At 43.4% G+C, this 25,249-nt stretch overlaps 1 protein-coding gene across 8 annotated transcripts in view; it reads right to left on the minus strand.

Moving 5' to 3' along the window:
- Window positions 1-4,337: 4,337 nt before the first annotated feature.
- Window positions 4,338-25,249, minus strand: part of CSNK1G3 (casein kinase 1 gamma 3) — a 112,405-nt gene continuing 91,493 nt past the window's right edge. For 5 of the 8 annotated variants that reach the window (XM_038770017.1, XM_038770016.1, XM_038770018.1 and 2 more), the window contains 4 exons: window positions 21,014-21,109; window positions 15,817-15,923; window positions 11,357-11,505; window positions 4,338-4,770 (listed from right to left, as the gene is read on the minus strand). In XM_038770017.1, coding sequence (XP_038625945.1) covers window positions 4,655-4,770; window positions 11,357-11,505; window positions 15,817-15,923; window positions 21,014-21,109 — 468 coding nt within the window. In that variant the 3' untranslated portion in view covers window positions 4,338-4,654. Of the gene's footprint in view, window positions 4,771-9,515; window positions 9,680-11,356; window positions 11,506-15,816; window positions 15,924-21,013; window positions 21,110-25,249 lie in introns of those variants that run through there. The other 3 variants (XM_038770019.1, XM_038770020.1, XM_038770021.1) reach the window with 3 other exon arrangements.

Here is a 25,249-nt window from a genome sequence, read left to right on the forward strand (position 1 = left end):
CCTGCCTTGGGCAATCCATTCCAGTGCTATTCAACTTGAGAGTCGGGAAATTCTTCCTCACGTCCAACTGCAATCTCTCCTGCTTTAATTTCAGTCCACTTCCTCTTGTCCAATCTTCAGTGAGTTCCTGGTCAGCACCTTCCCCACAATATTGTTCTTAGACTTGAAGACAGTATGGCTCTTTAAAGGAAGCAGATTTTTTCCCACTCCATATTTTAAATTTAATATTTAAGTACTTGTCAATTTTTAGGAAGAAATGATCTGAACACTTGAGAACAGTAAGCTCTATTCCCAACTCAGGGACTCAGCAGAGGTGATCTTTGTAAGGGACAATGCTTCCTCACACCCATAGTGCCACATGCGGTTTTTGGTAATTCTCTAAAGCTTGTTTTTACTTTTCGTATTCCTATATATATGAATATATAATATAGAATAAATATAATATAATATATATATATACACACAAACACATGTATATATGCTTATGTATGTACACACACTCATATACATACATAAACACATATATATACACACACATTTGTCCTTCTGTCACTTATTTTATGAGCACTTTCTATGTTTGTCCCTTTATCCTCCATCAGACTCAAAGGGACCATGTCTGACTTTTCCTTTGCAACTCCCTGCAACTGTGCAGCACAATTTCTGCACAAGGTGGGTCCTCAGTACTGCTGACGGATAAAAGACTGTTGTTTTATTAAAATTTTCAAATTACAATAGATTGCATGGAGTAGCAATAAACTTCTTTATTCTTTAAAGCCCTCATTTAAAGAGATTAAACAAATTGGAGATCAATCCTTTGATTTCATGAGCATCTGCACTCACTACCTTCTAATTAGTTGCTAGTTATTTTTCAGAAAACAGGAATCAGCAGTAGCAAAAAGCTATCAACCAGCCCTGCTCCCTTGCCTGAAAGACGATCCATGGATAAAGTAGAAACTGTAACCAGACGTTTAAACGCCCAGAGTTGTATGTTGTAAGCTTTTTAAGGTGGAAAAGCTACAGTGTGTTATGACATGATATGACAAGGAAAACACCATAGCTGGTGTTTCTCACTGTGTCTCGTTCTCGTCTATTTTGCCATCAACCCCTCACCCTCCTCCTGCCCCTGGCCTGGAATGCCCAACCTCCTCAAATTCACTCATTCAATCATATTTATTGAGTGCTTACTGTGTGCAGAGCACTGTACTAAGCACTTGGGAAGTACCATTCAGCAACAGAGACAATCCCTGCCCACAAAGAGCTCAAATCTACAACAACTGCTCTCCCCCCTACTTCAAAGCCTTACTGAGGACACATCTCCTCCAAGAGGCCTTTTCTGACTAAGCCCCCCTTTCCTCTTCTCCCACTCCCTTCTGCATGGCCCTGACTTGCTCCCTTTGTTCTTCCCCCTCCCAGCCCCACAGCACTTATGTACACAAATCTGTAATTTATTTATTGACATTAATATCTGTCTCCCGCCCTCTACACCGTAAAGCTCGTTGTGGGCAGGGAATGTGACTGCTTCTTGTTTTGTATTGTCCTTTAATGTGACTGCTTATTGTTTTGTATTGTCCTTTCCCAAGCACTTAGTACAGTGCTCTGCATACAGTAAGCACTCAATATGATTGAAATGAATGGTGCCAAGGTGCAATATAGCCTAAAGTCCCTGATAAAAGGGAGATGTAGGTCTCCCTTGCTTTACACCCGGGTGGTGAACCTCAATTCATGGCAAATCAGTCTAAAGTGAAACAAGCTGTATGTTGAAAAACAGGGATTAGGCTCAAGTTTTCTGAGCCAAGATCAAAGAGCCTCCGTTCCCACATGCCACTGTTGGTTCTCCTGAGGTGACCAACCTCTGCCTATCTGGGCCTGTGTGATCCATCCAGCATCTGCTCACTCCCACCTTGGGCCTCTGGGTTAAAGTGGCCCATGCACAACTCTGCCAAGCCTCCGCGAGCCTGAGCTGAGTCAGGTCTCCCAGGCCAATACTGAAAAGATCACGGTGTGCCTCTGCTGAACTGTCAGAAGCCTGAATAAATGTGAGACTCCTGTGTCTGGCCAAAACTATTTTTCTCCCAACCACCCCAGGGTGGAGTAAGTGTTTAACAGCAAAAATAGAATCCTGTAAATGTGAACCAATGTAAACAGAGCTCATGGGCAGTGAGACATCTGTCGATATTCTGTTTCGCAAATTCTATTCTAATTAAGTTCTTCCTGTTATCTATCCCCAAGGATACATTAAAACAAGCAAAAAGCACCTCCAGGTCATCAAAACAATGCTTTTAAATAATCAAAGAAAGTCCATTTGTGGCTGAGATCTTGGGTTGAGTGACTTTTGAGATGTTACCCAAGACTGTAGGAAAGGGAAACGGCAAGTTTTTTAAAAAAAACTATCTTTATTTTTTATTTCTTCTTCAGTTACACACTTTTAAACAGGGATGTATTTTATTATTCAGACATTCAGGCAATGCTGATTTCATTTGTGTACACAGAGAAAAAGCATATAAATGCAAAACACTGTTGGCAAAATCTGACCATGCCTGCACTGTCTATTACCGACCAGCTGGTGTTGCCAGAAGACTTCTTCCTTGGCAATAAAGAGGAGCACTTGAAAACATTGCTAAAAGCAAATATCTACGAACTGGTCTTTGCAGCAAATAAAGGGTTTTATACCTTAAAAATATTTAAGTCCAACACTGGATTAATATAAATACCTTATGTGGGAGGAGTCCAGATCATATAAACACTGTACAATCCAAAAATTTTTTTTGAAAATGAAACTAAACAGGTATATAAGAAATACAGGTATTGCATGTACTTACATCTATACTGGAGCAAAACATTTGGTCAAAAATTGTAGAGAAACACATGACTTCACATTAGAATAGCCAGGTTGACCATCTACCTTTTCGGCCCAATGCAAACAAAAATAAATGTCTAGAATGTAAATCCTGTAGTTTAAGACAATATGACTAAAATTTTGAATAGATAGAATGGAAACTGTTGACCAGATGTTACCGTAAAGGTTTCAAAGACTGAATTCAGGTCTTTAAAAACAAGTATTTAACTAGATCATTCATGGCAACAATGAGAATGTCCAATTTGTAGGTGTGAGTGCCAAATTCACAAAAAAACAAAAGTGCTGAACTCCTGGCTGCTTCAAAATAAATGATAAAATACAATTAAAATCCCTGTAACGCAATAATGAATTCAAATGTATGTGTTCACTTATTCCAATACACTTTTTGAAAGTTAGCTCGAAAGAAAAAAAAATAAATAGGTATGCCAAATAGGCATGAGCTTAATAAGACAAAAAATACATTAATATGAGGAGACTTGCTTTCCAAAAGTGTGAATCTGAGATTTTGTAAATATAATTTCTCTCTCTCTTCGTCTCTCTATTTCTCTCTCTTTCCCCAATTTTCTCTTTCTCTCTCCAATACTCCCTAGAAATTCCTGGCTAGTGACAAAAGTCACGCCTCGGTCTTTGTGGCTTAAATGAAAAAAAATGAGAAGAGTGGGAATGAATTGCCTTTTCTACAGGACAACTGGTGTGTTCATAGCACAGGCACTTGGAGAGACTATATTGTACACCAGCTGCAACGACACTGAAAAGGGGCAAACATTTCAGAGAACCCAATAAAGCTTTGAGTCTCACAGGCTAATTTGCACAAAAGGCAAAACAGTCTGACACATTCTCTTTTTTTTTTTTTTAAGTAGAGTGCAATAAAATTTACCGTCATATGGCACATCCAAAGTTTTCAGCTTCGGGAAGGTGTTGTCCTGTAGCAGGAGGCAGCAGTGAGATTGTCTTCAGCTTGGATCCCCGATCCTCTGAACAAAGTTTACATATTTCCTCCCCTTTGGAAAATTCCTCCCTCATCACGTGCTACCTAGTAAGCCTTTTCCCCTAAAAGCACTGTAGTAGACCAACATGCTGTGTTTCAGTGGGGCATGTGCTGCTGGCATTCCAGCAGCCACGTGGCACCTCAATTAGCACACACTCAAGGGAAAGTGCTTACTCCTGACTCATAGCTATTCATTTACAAACGGAATATTCTGACCATTCTACTGAATCCATCTTGTTATTTTTTTAGTACCTTTGGGCAGTGCCTGTATCAGGATTTCTGGAAGAGAATGCTACTAGAATTCACGAAGGCAGTACCAACCCTAATTTTGAAAATCACTGCAGATGTATTACAAAGTACGAAAGCTCAAGATAAAACTTCTTTCAAATGTTTGAGCAGCTACATTTTTTGGTTTTTGTTCTCTCCCCCCTCCTCTCCCCATCCCCCCACCCCCTAACCCAAGGAAAAAGCAACTGTTTTTGAACTGATGTTAGAAAAATCAAAAACCAGACAGGGCCTATATAATTATCAGTTAAGACACTGCTAACACTTTCTAAAATAGGAAAAATACTTTTAAAGTCTTGCTGAAGATACAGTAGTATTCATTTGCACCACTTCATTGATCCATTTTTTGATGGTCAGAGAAGCACTCATTTTTCACTAAATTAAGCTTAGATAAGAAACGGCGAAAAATGAAATACAAATAAAAGACAACTAAACTGATGCAGGGAGGCAATGATGTCTTTGTTTCTTTTTCTTCCATTAAGAGGGTGCCCTTGCAAACAATTATGGTCACTACAGAGATTATTTTAATCACGAGGCAGCGGCTGAATATTTAAGTAATTCCCGAAGGTCTGTCTGCTTGCAGATTTATTTGCGGCGTTGAATGGCTTTCCTTTTTCTTCGCTTATGAAAACAGCAGCACCTTTAAATGTTTGGGAAAAATAACACTTCAGTTACTACGAAGGCACAAAAAAGACACTCAGAGTAAGGATGAGTCTAATGCAGTTATCAATGTAATTTTTATATACCAAGGAACAGGCTACTGCAAAGAACACATTGAAGAGGGCAACAAAATACAGATTAGTGAAATTTCCGCAGAATGAGTTCTAAGACATTTCACCAAAGTGAATTTTTTAGGAGCAGCCAAACATGCTGAGCAACAAAAAAAAAAGTAACTAGGCTACAGAAGCATTCAGCCAAGACAAAAATCGAGAGCAAGAGAGAGAGAGAGAGAGAGAGAGAGAGAGAGAGCAGCCAGAGTGTCCTGTATTTTAACCCCAGATCCTGACTCACCATGTGAAATTAAGCATCTTGCTTAAACTCTACGTCGACTCAGTAAATCCTCCTCATCAGCTCACCTTTTCCTGGAAGCTTTCTCATGGGTTCCCTCTCCTCGTGTCTATGAGACAACGAGGGCTGGATGCATGATCAGAATGGAAATACGTGATAGCAAAGGAGGGCCTAACTCCCAGAAAGGCCATTTCCCTCCTCTTCTTCTCAGAATCCTGTCCCAGTCCAGGGTTCAAAAGAGGGCCAGGCTGTGCATCCAACACCAGATTCTACTAAAGGGTACAAATGACGCCACCACACTAATTAGCCTAAACACTTCAGGCTCTGGAAGGGGCCATATATGTACAGGGGGAATCCTCTTTTATCTCTTCACAGAGATTTTCTTCAACTGCTAGGCCAGACACATATCCTAATCCTGCCTTACACTTTCCCTGAAGTAGGAGGTATTTTTGCCCAGCCTCCTCAGAATGACCTGCTTGATTCAGTGCTGTGACCAATAATGTTCTCTGTGAGGTTGCAACCTGACGTCCAAGTTCAACAGAGGAATCCAGGACCGCTCTCTCAAGAGGACTAGTCCCTCAATCTCCTCACCAGCATCTCTCCTGATGGCTCAAGTCCCTGTGAAGACCTTAGCCTTAGGACAGCTGGTCAAAGTTGAACCCCAAGAGAGTGCTGTCCTTAAGAAGAACACAATGAGAATCCCAAGACCAAAGATTTGCGGTCTCTGAAAGGGGGTGGTGACTTCAGTGTGACCATCATGCTGTCAAGGGACTGGTATGACCATCCCAGGAGCCTCACATCAGCTGGGCTTCAGGGCCACCAGCTTCACTTGCCTTGAGAACAGCCAGGGGTCATTAACTACCTTTACTGAAACAGTCTATTGGTGGTCTAAATAAACACACTGTCAAGAAATGGACCAAGGTTAAGAAGCCTGTCCAGAAATCCCCGACAGAGCTTGTTAAATGGAAATTCACTTTTTCCCTGTCAAATTCCAAGATCTCTGTCATCAAGAGTCCCAGAAGCTGAAATGCCTGCAAGAAGATAACTCCTTTACAATTTTCTATATGACAGCCAAAATGGCCAGAAAACTCTGGTTTCAAAGGCACCATCACTTTCTCCATCTTCTTTCAGGTGAGAAATCATTTCAGGCCCTTGGTTGGGATTAGGAGCATGCCCACATTACTACTCAGAGGGTATTCAAAAGCAGAACACCTGAATTTCACTTTAGCATTCATTTAAGTAGTGACTGCTGACTGCAGATCAATGTATGAAGCCTGAACAATTCAAAATGGGTGTGTGGGGTCAATTTTTCAGGTACTGCTTTGACTGCAGAATGGTATGCACGCTGACTCAGTCATGGTGGCTACATAGTCAGAGTTCAGAGTCCACGGGAGTCACTGCAGCACAATTACAAACAGGTCCTAGTGGGGTACTTGGTATCATTTTGCACAACCTGAAGATGTGATATGGCAAAGCTTTCTTCCAGACAGCTCTACAAATCTCACAAGGAGTGACAAAATTCTCGACATGGAGAAATATCTTCTCTGAGGTCCAAGCAACTGAGAAAACAAAGCCACCTGACTTTTTCCATGGTAATGAACTACAGTTTGAAAGAGGAGCAACAAAAACTATTAAACTCTCAATGGATGAGCACGTAATTAAAGAATTTGGAAAATTTCTATCAGCAAGAAAAAATTAATTGGCACCCACTGAATACAACAGGCTACACTAGTGATAACAGTTTGACTTGTGGGAAAAATGAATTGCACAGCCATAGTAAACTAATATTCCAAGAAGACAGCCCCACCAGCAACTAGTGTTCCAAATCTGTATGGCCACCTCAGTGCTCCACAGGGATGTAGGTCAATTTTGTTATATTTCTATTTCAATTGTACTTGGTTGCTGCATTAAGAACACTCCACACAGAAATGGTCGAGTATGAAATATTCTCAATAAGGGTTAAACTCCCAAGACCTTTGCACATTTACCAGCCACTCAAGTGGGATATTTACAGCTCCATAATTTAATGCTTAACACATATGACTGTACTTCTCATAAATGTGATAATCTGAGGGTTGATTTTTTTTTTCCAGTTTGCGTTCAACTCTCACTTGAACTGTGCAAATGTAACTGAAGGCAAAGATAGTACATTGCCAGGAGAAAATATGTTCAATCTGCAACATTTGGTAAATCATTGCAATTAGAATCATATGAAATTATTTAAAATCAAATATTTTTTAAATGGTCATGGGAGAGGCATTTTATGGCCCAAGCCATCGAAAATAACTATTGTTTTTGCAGAAATGACCTCCATTTGAAAAAAAATCACACTTGCACACATGGATATAATCTCACCAACCCCAAAGGGGAACTCACATAACACACACTCTCATCTGCTCTCTGTGTCCTTTACACATAAAAACTATGCTACTGACAGTGAGCTTTTCTGTAGCGTGTGCAAATGTGGCCAATAAGGCCCATGCCTGTTGATGACCCTTCCACATACAAGGCGTGCAAAGATAGCTGCTTGTGGTGCCATCCTATTTGCTGCCCACAGTGCTGGGCATTGTTTTTGTTTATCCTTTTTCATGCTGTGATCTTCCAGAGCTGCCATCTTCCAGTGCCACCATCTCACAACTATCCGGGGCTACGTCAGATGGCCCAGGTTTTGGCATTATGGTGTCTTCAAAGCATTTCTTCTTCCATTCTATTTATGGTCTCCCACTGAAGCTCACCATTCATCAGCTATCATGCTTTTGTCCATCCCTCTTGTGTATCCTGACCAGAGAAGGTGTGATTTGATCAGCATCGCTTCGATACCCAGCGCTTAGAATGGTGCTTTGCATATAGTAAGCGCTAAACAAATGCCATCATTATTATTATTACTACAGGTCTGACTGCATTCCAGTACTTCATTGTTCATGATCCTGACTTTCAATCTGATGTTAAGAGTGCCCCATTCACTTTAATTTCACTCTAGCCCTTCATTTTGGTCTGAAGCTTGAGGTCATATTGGTGCCACATCACTGTCAGTCTCCCAAACAAGACTTCTTGATTTCATTTTTTACCTCTTTGCACAAGAGGCAGAGTGGCCTAGTGGAAAGAGTGCAGCACTGGAAGTCAGGAGACCTGGATTCTAATCCTGACTCTGCCATTTGCCTGCTGTGTGACCTTGGGCAAGTGGCTTCACATCTCTGAGCCCGTTTCCTCATCTAACTGCTCTCCCTCCCTCTTAGACTATGGGCTTCCTGTGAGACAGAGACTGATCTAATAATCTTGCATCTGCTCCATCGCTTAGTGAAGTACTATCTGCTTGGCACATAGTAAATACCACTATTATTCTTATGTGCGATGTGTTGCTCAGGTAGTAGAATCCATTAACAGCCTTCAATTAGGTGCTGCTGTGGGAGAACCTTGGAGAACCTTGGTAGGTTTATTTGAACTGTCAGTTCACAGTGCCTTGACAATTCTGAAAATCAGCTTACAGTCAGGTGCAGGTCTTCTGGGGGGTTTTTTGCTTGGGTCAAGATGTTTTTTGCAGGTGTCTTCATTCTCTTGAAGTTTGCAAGACTTTAGTGAAAGTATTCAAGAGATGGTCAAACTGTTTGTCCCCCTTCCATATCAGCACTAATGTTGACTCTCCTTCAGATATCAAGCAAAGGCAATGCTATTCTAGTAATGTATCCTTGTTTAAATCTTAGGTGTAACCGAGGTGTCTTTACAAGTTAATGTTTGGCATATTCACTGAGCAGAAATTGGCCCTTGTTTTTAACTTTCTAGTCCAGGTTACTCCCATGATTTTTCTTCATATTTTAGCATCACTGCCGAAATGGGTGTTGAATCTTGCATGGCAATGAACTTACCAGACAGCAGCACTGTAAGGTTGATTCAGTCTATCAAGGATCTTTCCTCACATTCATAAGGGAAGAAAAGACAGGCATCCTGTAATCCCAATCACCACTAGAGGGCAGCACGATCATGTGTGATATGGATTTCTCCAAAAGGCACAGTCTAGAGATCCATGGGCCTTCCCGCTGAACTAGGAAATATCTAGAGTAGTCAGATTAACTTCAGATGTTACAGATGAGAGGAAAACAGGGCATTCAAGAACACTGTAAAGTGATTTTTTTTTGCCTGAGTGAATTGTTTATACTAATACAAAACAATGTATATGCTTCAGTACAAATAATGACTAAGTTACTGCTGTGATTACTTATTCCGATGAAATCAAGTATGCTCTAGGCAAATGGATTGCTGAATGGATTTTTCCTCTGAAAATGTGTCTTTTTAGTCCAAATCTAAACGGGGCATAGCTCACCCTCTATGCCGCCCCCCCACTGGCAGGGGTAGTTCCATGATGCCAAAGGATACGGTTTTGCAATCGGAGTCCAGGCTCAGCTCCCATGAGGGTACCCTGATGATAGCTCATCGGTTTGACAGGTGGCACTGAGGTATGTTCAACTCCTGTCTGCTGTTTCCTTTGTGTTACACATTCTCAGGAGAAGAGGGCACAGAAGGCACACTGATCCACTTTTCTGATCCTAAATAACACAGTTTATGTTGAAATGCCTCCAGCCCTTCACTGTCCTACTCCAGGGACTCTCTGTATTTGCATGGCCATCTCAGTGTTCCATCCAGGTGGACTCCCAGGCAAACAGGAGGATTGCCCAAAGGCACAGGCTCATCAGCTCTCCAAAACATCAGCCCGACAGTTTGGCTGACACAAATACTATCGCCATTACCACCACCATTATATTGAGCACTGCCTTTAGGTGTCTGGGAGCATACAACAAAAGCACACGCCCTGTCCTTTGAGAAGCAATGTGACAATGTGACAAAAATCACCACTGCACCTCCCCCAATCGATGCCCTGCACACCAGGTTAAGAAATGGGTACGTTAGAATACATCTGCTCCATAAAGAATTGGCCCCTTTCTCTCAAACAGTCTTCAGGCTCCCTCAGTTGGTGGAGAACACTGGGGTTAGTGCTGAAGTGAATTGCCAAGAAATGATAAGACACTAGTCCTTCCGAGTTTTCTGCCTATTTTACAGACACAAAACCCACCAGAGTAACCTAACGGCATCAAAAAACAGTCTCCTCAGACGGTAAGTTCAAATCAAAAGCACCCCTCAAAGATCAACAGATCCACCATTCTCCTCGCTGCCCTATCCAATGGGAAGCCACTCCTCTGATAATCATATTGAAAGGTTCCTGAATTGCCTTTAGAGGAATTCACATGGATTCCACCAATGTGGTCAGAAGCAAACTCCCTGAAAACCAGGAAAAGACTCACAGAGCGGAGATAGCGCAACTCAAACCAGTTGCACATGGAAAGGACGCTTCCCCCTCATCCACCAGTCCCTTGTGAGGTCTGGGAGCAGGAGGGAATAAGGGGAAGGACTGTGAGGAACTCTTGGAATTGTGTGCTCAACTCTCCAACACCTCCGCATCCAAAATGGCTAAGAGTTACACGGGGACAGAAGCTGGGAGAAGCCTGGGAAAGTCGAGGCCTGCACAGGCCAAGGGACCTGGGCCCTCCCCACCCCCTGGTAGACAAGTAGAGGCAAAAGCAGATTTGCTGGTGCAGTCTGACAATGGCCAAGTGGCTCTGGCTGCACATACAGTGTGGCTCAGTGAAAAGAGAATGGGCTTTGGAGTCAGAGGTCATGGGTTCTAATCCCGGCTCTGCCACATGTCTGCTGTGTGACCTGGGGGAAGTCACTTAACTTCTCTGTGCCTCAGTTCCCTCATCTGTAAAATGGGGATGAAGACTGTGAGCCCCCCGGGGGACAACCTGATCACCTTGTAACCTCCCCAGCAGCTTAGAACAGTGCTTTGCACATAGTAAGCACTTAATAAATGCCATTTTTATTATTATTATTATCATCGTTATTGTTATTATTATACACTGCTCACTCGGCCATCCCAGCTCCGTTGGAAGAGTAGTACTTACTGGAGGAGGGTTTTTATTAAAAACAAAACAAAACAAAAACCTCTCAAATTGCACTTACCTATTCTGTTCTTTCTCCTGTTTTCCTCTGGTGGCCGAGTCAGCAGTGGAACCGACAGCATATGGGAGGGGAGTGCAGGGGCACTGGCCTATACCCAACTGTATATGGCTTGGTGCGAGCATGGGCTGGTTCCTTGGAATCTGGACCTGTGGAACCCTCAGGCTGGATGGGGCCTGTGCAGGACTCCCCAGGGAATGAGGACTTACCTAGAGCCTCTGGCTCCTGCTGTCTCTTTGTTGCCTCTTCCTTGTGACCATGACCATGAGCTGGCACACCAGGTGCTATGGAGAAGTCCTCTCCCTGGACCCCCACAGCTCGTGGCATAGATTTGTTGTCCAATCCCTGAGTCAGCATTCTATAGGCCCAGAAATTTAGAGTCACAACACAACCCTGGGAAATATGTGGACAGTCTACTCCTGTATCTAGACACTCTAGAAACCACCACTCACCTAGACAATGGTGGATGCCTAGGGAGCTAGCCCAGGGGGTTGGGTTGAGTGTGCCGGGGGTGGGGGTGGGGGGGCAGAAAGGAGGGGACTCTACTGGAAAGTAAGAGGGTGAGCCGCCCCAACTCGGCAGAAGAGGCTTTTGCGTGTAGCCTAGGAAACCACATTGCTGAAACATCCTGTCAGCGTGGAAGCTTTAAATAGCTTCATGACCCACACTGGATCACCATCCTGCCCTGAGAGAAGACTATATCCAGTCAGTGTGGAATCCCTCCTGTTTTTGGAGGGTGAGGAGGAGGAGATGGAGGGAAAGAAGGTGAATGCCACCAGCCTCCACTCCTTCCTGCCTTGAAAAAAGGGGGTCCAGGTGGTGGTGGTAACAGGGTAGGCCCAGAGGCTTCCTTTTCATTTTCTTTTGTACACATGTATACAGAGAGAGCTTTATCTGGTGGAAACGTACACGATCACAGACATAGACCCACAAAGTGGGACTAGAGATGCAACTCCTAAACAAGGAATTCAATGTGCATCAAATATTGCCCAGAAACATCTACTCAGGTCAACTGGTGAAGAATTTGAAGAGGGAAGCGCCATATACCAAAGCCAAAAATAAACTAGTCAACAGTAAATGTTGAAGCAGGAGGAAAGCAGCGTGGATCAGTTTCAATAAAATTGGAATTACACCAGTGAATGGTGGGCTACCCATAAAGAAGAGGAGGGAACTCGCTGACTCCCCTGTTTTGCCATCGGTGATATTCAGAGCAGAACATCAGTCAACTATATGCACTAAGGAACAGAAATGGCTAAATCCCAGAGAACACTGGAGTGATGCAAGGGCAAGAGCATGTTCTAAACAAGAAACTTGGTTGTGAACAAGTGCCAAATTCATTCGTTCATTCAGTTGTATTTATTGAGCGCTTACTGTGTGCAGAGCACTGTACTAAGGCACTTGGGAAGTACAAGTTGGCAACATATAGAGACAGTCACTACCCAACAACTGGCTCACAGTCTAGAAACAAAATGATGATGGCTGGGTCATGTAGCTAGCAGTCAGGACCCCAGATGGACTTCTCACTCCCTAACACACTGGACCCCAAGAACACACAATACCAATTTAGAAGATCAAGTCTATGCTGGGCAGATCTGATGACAAGAGTATGTTAGAGATGCATCCAGCATGTTTGCCAACAGCATAGACCAACGTGACACTGCCTTGCATTTGTAAAGCCTGCTACCTCTCTAAATATAAATGCTGTGATGAAGAGGACTTAAAGGACCAGGTGGAGAGACTGAAGAAAGAATCTGAGATAGCTTTAAGAACCACTCCCATGCTCTGTCTTGGTTAAGAGTAGGCAAAGGAGCTCAAGATACCTCGCTAGACAGAGAATGAGACAGGCACAAAAACTACATTCCTTTAACTCATGTGCCTGTTACTATCTGATTGTCATATCTCTCCATTTGGGATCTAAGCCCTATGGGGGCGGGGGAGATGGGCAGGTATGTTCTCCGTACATCTGTACCGATGTTGAGAACAAGAAAGATTTCTGCAAATGACTATGGCTAGGAAATTAGACTATTTCTGTTTCCTCACTTAGGCAGTGGTGGAAATGGCTCACCTCACTAGACCCGAGGCAGATTTCCTAAAAGACACTGTTCTCTTGAGATCGGATTGCAAAGGGTTCTGAGAATTCTCAGGAAGAAAAAGATTTGAAGAGGTAGTCAAGGTTTCTGAGAAGAAGAATTTGCTCTGAAGATTTCACTTATACTTTGTATCGGATCCACTGCTGCATAACCTGTATTCAATGGGATAGTTCTACATCCTAATACCCTTAATTGCCTATGCCTTGCTCCTCTTTCACGCCCAATGAAAATCCTCACAGATAGAAGGCCCACCATATCCTGAAAGCCAGCACATTAAGGTATGCTGCCAACATGTGTCACAGCCAAAAATTTTACTTCCAAAATAGTCTACGTGAACCATCATCCTCATCATCAACAAGAGCACTGTGTGCATAGGCACTTGGGAACACACAACAGAAACAGTTGAAATGTTCATGTCTAAAATCAAAATTGGTTATCAAAAGTATATCTGAACTCGGGGCCAGCAAAGACTACCTGGAAAGTGGATTAAAGAGGAAGATTTTGGCCATGGATAATGATATGTGACAACTATAATTTGTGAGAGCTATCATCTTCTGACCCAACAGGTAATTTCAAAATCAGTCCTGATACAGAGAAGATGGTTTTGACACAACCACTTCAGTAAGAAAGGATGTACCTGTAATCAGCACTTAAAACTCAATGCATGTCTACTAACTAGAATTTGGCTTCATTTTCTACAAATATCAGAAAGTGAATTCTGATGAGGATGCTGTTTGACCTACAAGTACACTATTGCATTTGTCATTATGCTGGATGTTTCCTGAAGTTAAGATTTTGAAATGAGTGTACTGTCCTACTACTACTATTTCGGGCCTAGCTAGATCTAAAAATAAAATAGATACTGAAGCACTAGGATGTAGCCAGTAGCTCAAAAGTTTGGAAAGCTTGATTTTCCATCTAAAGAAGCATATAAAGCTTTAGTGCTAAAGAAGCTCAGAGAGTGAAACTGCATCATCCACTTGTTTAGAAAGTGACCCCCAAACTAAGCCACTTTGAAGCAAACAAATTGCAGCAGGCAAAACAGCTCCTCAAACTATTATTTCTTTCTGTTTAAAACTAGTGTGCTGTGCTTCAAATCCCTTTGGTTGGGTTTTACTATTTGTAGTTAGCACAGTTTTTTTATTATTATTAAATACAGTTTTAAACCAGATTTTGAAATTACAGTCGAAGGAGCTATTTCTGCCTGTCTACACTCTGGAACTCACCACATGTTCAACACTTTCTGGCAGCTATACACAGAGAGAATACAAGGGAAAAAGAGATCGTCAAAAAAGCAGAACAGCCCTCAGTGAAATGTCAATTTTCCCCACAATGTTGATCATGCTTACTCTTATATCATGCTTTGTTAAAAAAAAATCAGTTAAAATAGCTCATTCTAGACTAATTTAAGGCATGCAGATGTTGGGAATTTAAAATGGGGAGGAAACAATTACTTTCAAATCCGTAAAGAGTAAATTAACATGTGAAGTGATTTTTTTAAGTAACTGACATATTATGTAAAGAAGTGAAACACAATACAATTAATTCAAGATTGTCTGCAAATGGATTATCCACTTTGTGGATTATCTATGGCAGTTTCTCTCCCTTTCAAATTTGCATCAGCTGTAAACCAGCCATTCTTCTGACTTCCTCTTACCCTGTGGCAACACACAGTCCACAATACTAGCTCTCCCAAGTCAATAGATTTGGTGAGGCTTTCCTAAATAGATTGATCCCTCCTGGGCCACTCCACCCCTCCACCCAGCAGGGGTCTCAAACGACTCCCCGGGTTGGATTGTTGGTTTTGGTTCTCCCTCCAACTAATGCAAATAATCGAGAATTAACTGCAACGTTAAAATAATACCACTCATTCTAAGCAGAAATTTAGGTACGATTCCCGAGTAGATAATCAATCAATCAATCAATCAATCATATTTATTGAGCGCTTACTGTGTGCAGAGCACTGTACTAAGCGCTTGGGAAGTACAAGTTGGTAACATATAGAGAAGCAGCGTGGCTCAGTGGAAAAGAGCCCGGGCTTTGGAGTCAGAGGTCATGGGTTCAAATCCCGGCTCCACCACTTGTCAGCTGTGTGACTCTGGGCAAGTCACTTCACTTCTCTGGGCCTCAGTTCCCTCATCTGCAAAATGGGGATGAAGACTGTGAGCCCTCCGTGGGACAACCCGATCACCTTGTAACCTCCCCAGCGCTTAGAACAGTGCTTTGCACATAGTAAGCGCTTAATAAATTCCATTATATAGAGACAGTCCCTACCCAACAGTGGGCACACAGTCTAGAAGGGGGAGACAGAGAACAAAACCAAACATATTAACAAAATAAAATAAATAAAATAGATATGTACAAGGAAAGAATAGATATGTAAAATAAAAGCTTTACCAGAGCAGCTAGATTCTGCATCCTTCAGATTTCAATACCAATCTTGAGTTTTACGAACCTTCTTTAAACACTAAATATGCCTGCTTTTAAAAAATGTATCAAGGGTCATTTGAAACGGCTAGACTCCCCAATGTGAGGGGCTTAACTAAAAACATACCACCACAGGTGGACCGAATACATACTTGCTTTCATCCAGAACTTCAATTTCTGCAGGGGCCGTAATAGGGGCATTGGAACGACCTGCGGTGGGATCATCTGTATTAAGTTCACCATTTGTCACGCTTACAACCTGTAAAGACCAAATGAATTCAAAATGTTAGGCTGAATAATGCAAAAAAATATCCTGGAAAAGAAGCCTACTTAAGCTATCAATGATTAATGTGAAAAAGACTTCAAAAATTGAGGTACAGCTGAACGCAATTTAAGGGCCCCTCTAAGGGCACCGAGAAAGCCAAAGCCTTAAATAGAGGTCCTGGGAAGTTAGAGCTGATTTCTTCATTGCCTTTTTCTATCTTGCACTTGTCTCTCTTCCCCTTTCATCTCCCTCTTTCACCCCACACCCTGTTTAGATGCTCCATTAAGCTCTTTTGACTGGAAAGGAAAACTCACTGAAGTTCAATGCAACCTTCTATCAGAAACCTGTTTTTCTAAAAGGTGGTCAACTTTAAAACGAACGTTTTACACCATTCCCATCATATATTTGATATACTAAAGATTACTGTTTTATATTACTTTTGTCTCTTGACCTCTCTCATGCAGAACTGGAGAACAGTTCTTTGAAAGACTTGGAAAGCTTTAACTTTTTCAGTTAATTCTGTTGAATACAGTCGGGATCCAAAGAGCACTGAGTGCAGCCCAGCCCGCACCCTCCGCTCCTCTGCCGCTAACCTCCTCACTGTGCCTCGTTCTCGCCTGTCCCGCCGTCGACCCCCGACCCACGTCCTCCCCCTGGCCTGGAATGCCCTCCCTCCGCACATCCACCAAGCTAGCTCTCTTCCTCCCTTCAAAGCCCTACTTAGAGCTCACCTCCTCCAGGAGGCCTTCCCAGACTGAGCCCCCTCCTTCCTCTCCCCCTCCTCCCCATCCCCCCCGCCCTACCTCCTTCCCCTCCCCACAGCACCTGTATATATGTTTGTACAGATTTATTACTCTATTTTACTTGTACATATTTACATATTCTATTTATTTTATTTTCTTAATATGTTTTGTTTTGTTGTCTGTCTCCCCCTTCTAGACTGTGAGCCCGCTGTTGGGTAGGGACCATCTCTATATGTTGCCAACTTGTACTTCCCAAGAGCTTAGTACAGTGCTCTGCACACAGTAAGCGCTCAATAAATACAATTGAATGAATGAATGAATAAGATACTTATAATTTTAGCTCTATGGAAGGGTGTCCCTTTCACTCTCATCTTTGGGCATTACTGGAGAGTCAGGGGTTATGTAGAAACAGTATGTGAACACATGGTGGGGCCGCTCACTCTGAAATTCCTTAGGGCATCTGTATAGGTACTATTTTTGCCCTTGACTTCCATCAATGCCACTACTAAAATGATTCCAGTATCAGAGTTGATCCTCGTTAGTCTGATGATCGTGTCTATGTACACATGTCCTTGGTCCCCAGGACACTTAGAGCAGGCATTGCTCATACTGCAGAGCACTACTGGCAGATATCATCATCATCATCATCATCATCATCAATCGTATTTATTGAGCGCTTACTATGTACAGAGCACTGTACTAAGCGCTTGGGAAGTACAAATTGGCAACATATAGAGACAGTCCCTACCCAACAGTGGGCTCACAGTCTAAAAGGGGGAGACAGAGAACAAAACCAAACATACTAACAAGATAAAATAAATAGAATAGATATGTACAAGTAAAATAAATAAATACATAAATAAATAGAGTAATAAATATGTACAAACATATATACATATATACAGGTGCTGTGGGGAAGGGAAGGAGATATCCAGACACCAGGCCAACTTCAACCACTTCAAATCCACCCTCTCTTGCTAACTCTATCCATTTTTTTTAATGGTGTTTGTTAAGCATTTACTATGTGCCGGGAACTGTACTAAGCACTGGGGTAAATACAAGTTAGTCAGGCTGGATACATATAGTCCTTGTTCCACCTGGGGCTCACAGTCTAAGTTGGAGGAAGAACTGGATCCCCATTTTGCAGTTGAGGAAACTGAGGCACAAAGAACTTAAGTGGCATGCCTAAGGCGGCACACAGCAGGCAAGTAGTGGAACCGGGATTAGAACCCAGGTCCTCTAGCTCCCAGGTCCATGCTTTATCCACTAGGCCACTGGTTTCTTTCAGCAACACTTCTTCTCCTCCCTCGTCGACTCCCATACTCATTCCCCTCACCAGTCATTCCAGACAGTAAGTCCCTCATGAAACCCCCAGTTCCCCCACTCCCTGGTCTTTGCCCTTGATGACCTCACTGAAAACACTAAAATCATCAGGCATGCGCTCCCCAAAATCTTCCCTTCACATCCCCATCTCCTTCCATTCCCTGTATCATTTCTCTCATCCTTCTCAGCACCCTCTCCAGAGAAAATCTCCCACCTGCTTTCAAAACCTACCCTCACTCCCTGTGTCATACAATGCCCCCCCGCTGCCAATATCTTCTAAAAACACTTGCTCCTACTCTTCTTCCCCGCAACCCCAACCTCTACCTTCAAATGCTCGCTCACTGGTAGTTCTTTCCCCTCCACTGTCAAACACATTCACATATTCCTTATACTAAAAATAACTTTTCTGGAGGTCATTGCACCCTCCCATGACTGCTCCGTCTCCTCGCTACCATTCCTGTCCAAACCCCTTCCTTCCTTCCTTCCTTCCTCCAACTACTTTCTTGACCCACTAAAATCTGGCTTCTGCCCCCTCCACTCCCCCAAGACCGCAGTCTCCAGGATCACTAATGACTTCCTCCCTTGCCAAATCCAATGAGGTTCAATCTATTCTAACCCTCCCTGGGATTTTTGGTCTAGTGGAAAGAGCTCGGGTCTGGGAATCAGGGGACTTGGGTTCTAATGCCAGTTCTACCACTTGTCTGCTATGTGACCTTAGGCGAGTCACTTAACTTCTGCAGGCCTCAGTTTCCTCATCTGTACAATAGGGGTTTGATGCCTTTCCTCCCTCCCCCTTAGATTGTGAGCACATGTGGGGCAGGGACTGTGTCCAATCTGATTATGGTGCAACTCCCCTAGTGATTTGCAGAGTGCTTGGCACATAGTAAGTGCTTAACAAATACCATGTTATTTGTATTATCTTCATTAAACTTTTTATGGTGTTTGTTACGTGCTTTCTATGTGGTAGGCACTGTATTAAGTGCTGTTGTCAGGTTGGACACAGTCCCTGTCCTACATTGCACTCACAGTCTTAATCTCCATTTTACAGATGTGGTAACTGGGGCACAAAGGAAGGGAAGTGACTTGCTCAAGGTCACACAGCCGACAAGTGGATCGGGATTAGAACCCGGGTCCTTCTGACTCCCAGAGCTGTGCTCTACCCACTAGGCGCTCATCTTCAAAGTCCTTCTGAAATCCCAATTCCATCAGGAGGCTTTCCCTGATGCATTTTTCTCCTCTCTAGGTCATATCTTCCCAACTGAACCTCAGCACTTTTGCATAACCTCCAGACTTATGCACTCAAAACAACCCACAGAACTTCATCGACTTACCTGCTTCTCTCTTTCGACTCTTGCATTAAGTCTGTTGCTAAACCCTGTTGGTTTTTCATCCATAACATTTTTCAGATCAATCCCTTCCTCTCCATCCAAAGAGGCACCATCCTGGTCCAGACACTTTTCATATCATGGATTGACTACTTATCAGAAAGCTTTCTCGTCTCCCCACCTCCAGTGCACACTTAATTCCCAGGTCACTTTTCGAAGACATCATTCTGCAAACATCTACTCACTCAAGTATTCATTTATCCACATATTAAGCAGAAATTCCTAAAAGTTGCCTTCAAGGCACTTCTCCGACATTCTCCCTCTTATCCATGCTCTCTTTTCCGACTAAATTTCAGCTTGAACTATTTTGTTTCTCTCAAGCTAACCCACTCACTGTGCATCATTCTTGTTTCTCCCTCAAGCTCTTTTTCCTACCTCGGACTCTCTCGCCCTTAAAATCCACCCGGTAATCTGCAGAGTCCTTCAGAAATCCCAACTCCACAAGGAGGCCTTCCCCGACCCATTTTTCTCCTCTTTAGGTCATATCCTCCCAACTACCACCTCAGCACTTTTGCATAACCTCCGACATATGCGCTCACAACAACCCATAGTACTTCATCGACTTAATTCGACTATATAAGCAATTACTAAGCACAGAGCCACCATTCCATTCTTTTCTTCATTCTATCTGTAATTTACTTTGTCTCCTGCCTGTCTCCCCTTCACAATGGGCTCCCCCATTTTCAAGGCACTTTTGAAATCATATATCCTCCACAAGGCCTCCCCTAATTAACCACTCACTCCACCTTCTTATAGCCACCCTCCACGGCCCACCAAATGCCCCTTTAGCATTCCACATCTCCACCACCCCTCTACCCCGTTGCACGTATATACACATCTCTTTATACTCAATTGCTTCCCCTTACCTGTAATTTACTTTAGCATCTGTCTCTCCTGGTAGACTGTATGCTCCTTGAGAGAAGGGATCATGTCCACTAAGATCATGTCCACTAACTCTACTGTACTCTCCCGAGTTCTCAGTACAGTTCTCTGTACACAGTAGGTTCTCAATAAATACTACTGAGACTCCGTCATCATCACCATGTAATGTCTTATAATACAAGTGTGTTCTCTCTACCCAGATTATAAACTCTATATTGACATACATACACAAAACCAAGATGAATGGTTCATTTTGTCTTCAAATACTTTCTCGGTACGAAGCAAAGCAAATCAGCTCATGTTAAGAAACTAAAAATCTACTTAGATGTCAAAGCAAAAAAGGAATGAAAAGGGGAGTAAATACTTAATGGAAGGCATGAATGAAAATTTGCTGTCAACTAATTTGGGTTTTAAAACAAATATTCAGGTTGCAGTTGTGCAAGAATAAATCTGGTTTAGGCATCGAACAATTCATAATTTGTTAGACAAATTGTCTGTCTGCTGCTAGAAAGCCAGATTGCTAAATTATTGTTGATATATTTCTGATATAAGCAGACAATTGGTGTAAGCAGACAGCCCTTCTACATGGTGTTAAATTTGATTGGAGTGATTACGAGGTAATATGAGAAAATAGCTGGGAGCATTACAAAGGAGCAAACTTTTTGGCTAACAGCCAATCATGCCACGCGCTCTGCAGTGGCATAAGGTCAGACGTTAGAGAGATGATTACTCATGCAAAAAAAGCAAATACCTGCACTGAGCCACCATGTCTGTCAGTTGCTAGGTGAGCTCTCAAATGATGGGGATTGCCCTGCTGAGAGTCCCAGGCTGCCCTGTGGTCTGCCGCCTGCCCATTGTTGACCACGTACGGAAGAGGAATAAGAGAAACCCAAAATACATTAAACACAGTAATCTTAGTTTAGAACTCTGGACACAATATTACGGATTGCAGGTATACCCTACAACACAGCTGTTCCTTGAAAATGTGGTTGGACCTTGGAGTCCATTTCCTCCTAGACTTGCATGTTATCAATTGGGATCCAATCCAGAACCAACTCTGGTATCAGGCAAAGCACTACAGGTCAATTCTAACTAAACTGCAGATCCCTCTCTGCCACTATTCTCCCATTCCCTTCGGCTTTCCTACCTCTGATCCCGTTTCTCCCCAGGGCTTTGGAACTGTGCAACATTTTCTTACCTTTCTGAACTTTAATTTTCATTTTAGGGTTGGGGTCATTCGCCCCTCCCAACTTCCCAGCTTGCGGTCTCCCCTTTCCCCCTCCCTTAACCTCCACTGCTGCTACTCATGCATTGTCACCCCCAATTCCCCATCACAATCCCAGTGGCTTTGGCTGGAGAGGAAAAGCAGGGGAAGCGGAAGTTGGGGCAGTGACCACTAAAGTTAAAATTCAGGTTTTGAAAGAGGAAAAAAACCCCTTACTGTACAGTACATAAATCATAGCTGGACGAGCACGGGAGAGACAAAAGAGACAGTAGAGGGAGGACAGTGAAGGGGATTTACTTAGCGTCAGCACTCAGTCATGACATGGGGACAGGATGTGCATATCCTGGGGTGAGTCACCCAATAGTAGAAGTTGTATTATGAAGGGAAGCAGCATGGCCTGGTGGAAAGGGCAAGGGACCGGAAGTTAGAAAACCTGGGTTCTAATCCAGATGCTGCTTCTTGCCTGCTCTGTAGTCTTGGGCAAGTCACTTAACTCTTCTGAAGCTCAGTTTCCTCTTCTGCAAAAGGGGGATAAAATATCTGTTCTTCCTTTCTCTTGGGCTATGAGTTCCATGTGGGACATGGACTATGTTGATCGTACTACCTTGTTCATTCATTCATTCAACCGTATTTATTGAGCGCTTACTGTGTGCAGAGCACTGTACTAAGCACTTGGGAAGTACAAGTTGGCAACATATAGAGACGGTCCCTACCCAACAGTGGGCTCATAGTCTAGAAGGGGGAGACAGACAACAAAACAAAACATATTAACAAAATAAAATAAATAGAATAAATATGTACAAGTAAAATAATAAATAAATAGAGTAATAAATATATACAAACATATATACATATATACAGGTGCTGTGGGGAGGGGAAGGAGGTAAGGTGGGGGGATGGGGGGGGGGAGAGGAAGGAGGGGCTCAGTCTGGGAAGGCCTCCTGGAGGAGGTGAGCCCTCAGTAGGGCTTTGAAGGGAGGAAGAGAGCTAGCTTGGCAGATGTGCAGAGGGAGGGCATTCCAGGACAGGGGGAGGACGTGGGCCAGGGGTTGACGGCGGGACAGGCGAGAACGAGGCACAGTGAGGAGGTTAGCGGCAGAGGAGCAGAGGGTGAGGGCTGGGCTGTAGAAGGAGAGAAGGGAGGTGAGGTAGGAGGGGGCAAGTTGATGGAGAGCCTTGAAGCCGAAAGTGAGGAGTTTTTGCCTGATGAGTACGTTGATTGGTAGCCACTGGAGATTTTGAGGATCTTTGTATCTTTTGAGAATTTTTGTATCTATGCCACTGCTTGGCACACAGTAGGCACTAAATAACCACCACAATTATTATTATTATTTTTATTTCATCTCCTCGGGGTGGTAGCAACCCGGGATTCAGCTGTAAAATCCTCAAGCTTTTGAATGAGAGAACTCTTTTGTCTTATTCATTGATCAAAAATAACAAGAAGTTAAGTCATGAAACTTGAAAGGCCATTCAGAAAGCTGCCTTTCGATAATAAACTCTTCCCCTCGTTCTCCCACCCCTATCAATGGAAAGTTTATTACCTCATAGGCGAAATATAAGTTGTGCTATTTGGACTGTAGAACAGGGTAGGCAGTTATATTGGCTGAAAGGCCACTCACTTATGGACTTTCGAGGTGTACCCAGTACGGCATGTAAAATCATCCTGACATCAGGATAAGAGTGGGATGAAGATAGCAGGGGATGGTAAACTATGCACGTGTAGCCTACTGTTCATGAGGTTTACACGGTGCCAGGGATTGTAAACTGCAACCAATCAATCAATCAATTGTACTTATTGAGCGCTTACTGTGTGCAGAGCACTGTACTAAGCACTTGGGAAGTACAAGTTGGCAACATCTAGAGACAGTGCCTACCCAACAGTGGGCTCACAGTCTAGAAGGGGGAGACAGAGAACAAAACCAAACATATTAACAAAATAAAATAAATAGAATAGATATGTACAAGTAAAATAAATAAATAGAGTAATAAACATGTACAAACATATATACATATATACAGGTGCTGTGGGAAAGGGAAGGAGGTAAGACAGGGAGATGGAGAGGGGGATGAGGGGGAGAGGAAGGAGGGGGCTCAGTCTGGGAAGGCCTCCTGGAGGAGTTGAGCTCTCAGTAGGGCTTTGAAGGGAGGAAGAGAGCTAGCTTGGTGGATGGGCAGACGGAGGGCATTCCAGGCCCGGGGGATGACGTGGGCCTGGGGTCGACGGTGGGACAGGCGAGAACGAGGGATGGTGAGGAGATTAGCAGCAGAGGAGCGGAGGGTGCGGGCTGGGCTGTAGAAGGAGAGGAGAAAGGTGAGGTAGGAGGGGGCGAGGTGATGGACAGCCTTGAAGCCGAGGATGAGGAGTTTCTGCCTGATACGCAGATTGATTGGTAGCCACTGGAGATTTTAACCAAGGCAGGCTTGGATCCAGGGAGGAGTCTCTGGAGGTGGAAGTGCCAATTAAGAGCCGGGCCAAATCCAGCCCACAGGCTCTATTTTCTCCCTCACTGTTGCAGACCCAATTATTTAACTGAGAAAAAAGTCAAAGGGAACATATGTAAATTATTCCAATTGGTTTAGTTAATAGATCCATCAATCAATTGTATTTATTGAGCGCTTACTATGTGCAGAGCAGTGTAGCAAGCGCTTGAGAGAGTACGATACAACACTGTTGGTAGGCACATTCCCTGCCCACAATGAGCTTACAGTCTAGAGGGGGAGATGAACATTAATATGAATAAATAAATTATGGATACCTATATCAGTGCTGTAGGACTGAGGGAGGAGGGCAAATAAAGGGCGCAAATCCTACTGCAAGGGCAATGCAGAAGGGAGTGGGAGAAAAGGAAATGAGAGCTTAGCCGGAGAAGGCCTCTTGGAGCTGTGCTTTTAATAGGGTTTAGAAGGTGGGGAGAGTTTGTCGGATATGAAAGGCCTTGACCAGGACCTAACAATCAGTCACTCAATCAATGGTACTTATTGAGCACTTACTGTGTGCAGAGCCACGTATTATGCGCTTGGGGAATATTGTTGACAGACAGGATCCCCGCACACAAGGAGCTTACATTCTACAAGGGGAGGCAAACATGAAAATACATTACAGAAAGGGGAAATGGAATACAATATAATGGAAGAATATTTACACATAAGGGCCTTGGGTTCCCTTTCTAAGGTTCTACACTGACAGTTGCAGAGAGACCTACACTCCAATGGCAGTGGGAGACCCAGGTTAAAAGAGCAGACCCTTTTAACTTTTGGGCCACTGGGGATGGGCCTTGTCCTGGATCCCAAGACCCTGGCCCCTGACTTCCTGCAGCGCCAAAGCCCAAGTAGGCCACAGCAAGGTCCGGGCTGCAAAAATATTACCTCCGGTAAGCGTTTGGTCCCACACCCAAGCATGGCATGAAAAAGTCCATTTGGCCCAGACCCCTATTTTAGATGGAGAGCTCCAGGGTCACAGCAGTCCGATGTCCGTACCAACATCCCCCAGCACCCAGACTACCACATGTAAGATGCTTACCTTTAGAATGCTTCCAATACTGGGGAAACTATGCTGGTTTGTAACTAAGGGATGTTTGCCTGGAGTAGTCGTAAGGGCCCCTCCGAAGAATTATTTATTTACTTATATTAACATTCCTGTGTATTTTTTGTTTGTTTGTTTTTCATGGTATTGATTAAAGGCTTACTATGTGTCAAACACTGTCCTAGGGGCTGGGGTACGACAAGTTAATTAGGTCAGACATGGCCACTGTCCCGTGTGGG

This window comes from Tachyglossus aculeatus, chromosome X4 (genome assembly GCF_015852505.1).
Source record: "Tachyglossus aculeatus isolate mTacAcu1 chromosome X4, mTacAcu1.pri, whole genome shotgun sequence".
Classification (NCBI taxonomy): Eukaryota; Metazoa; Chordata; class Mammalia; order Monotremata; family Tachyglossidae; genus Tachyglossus; species Tachyglossus aculeatus.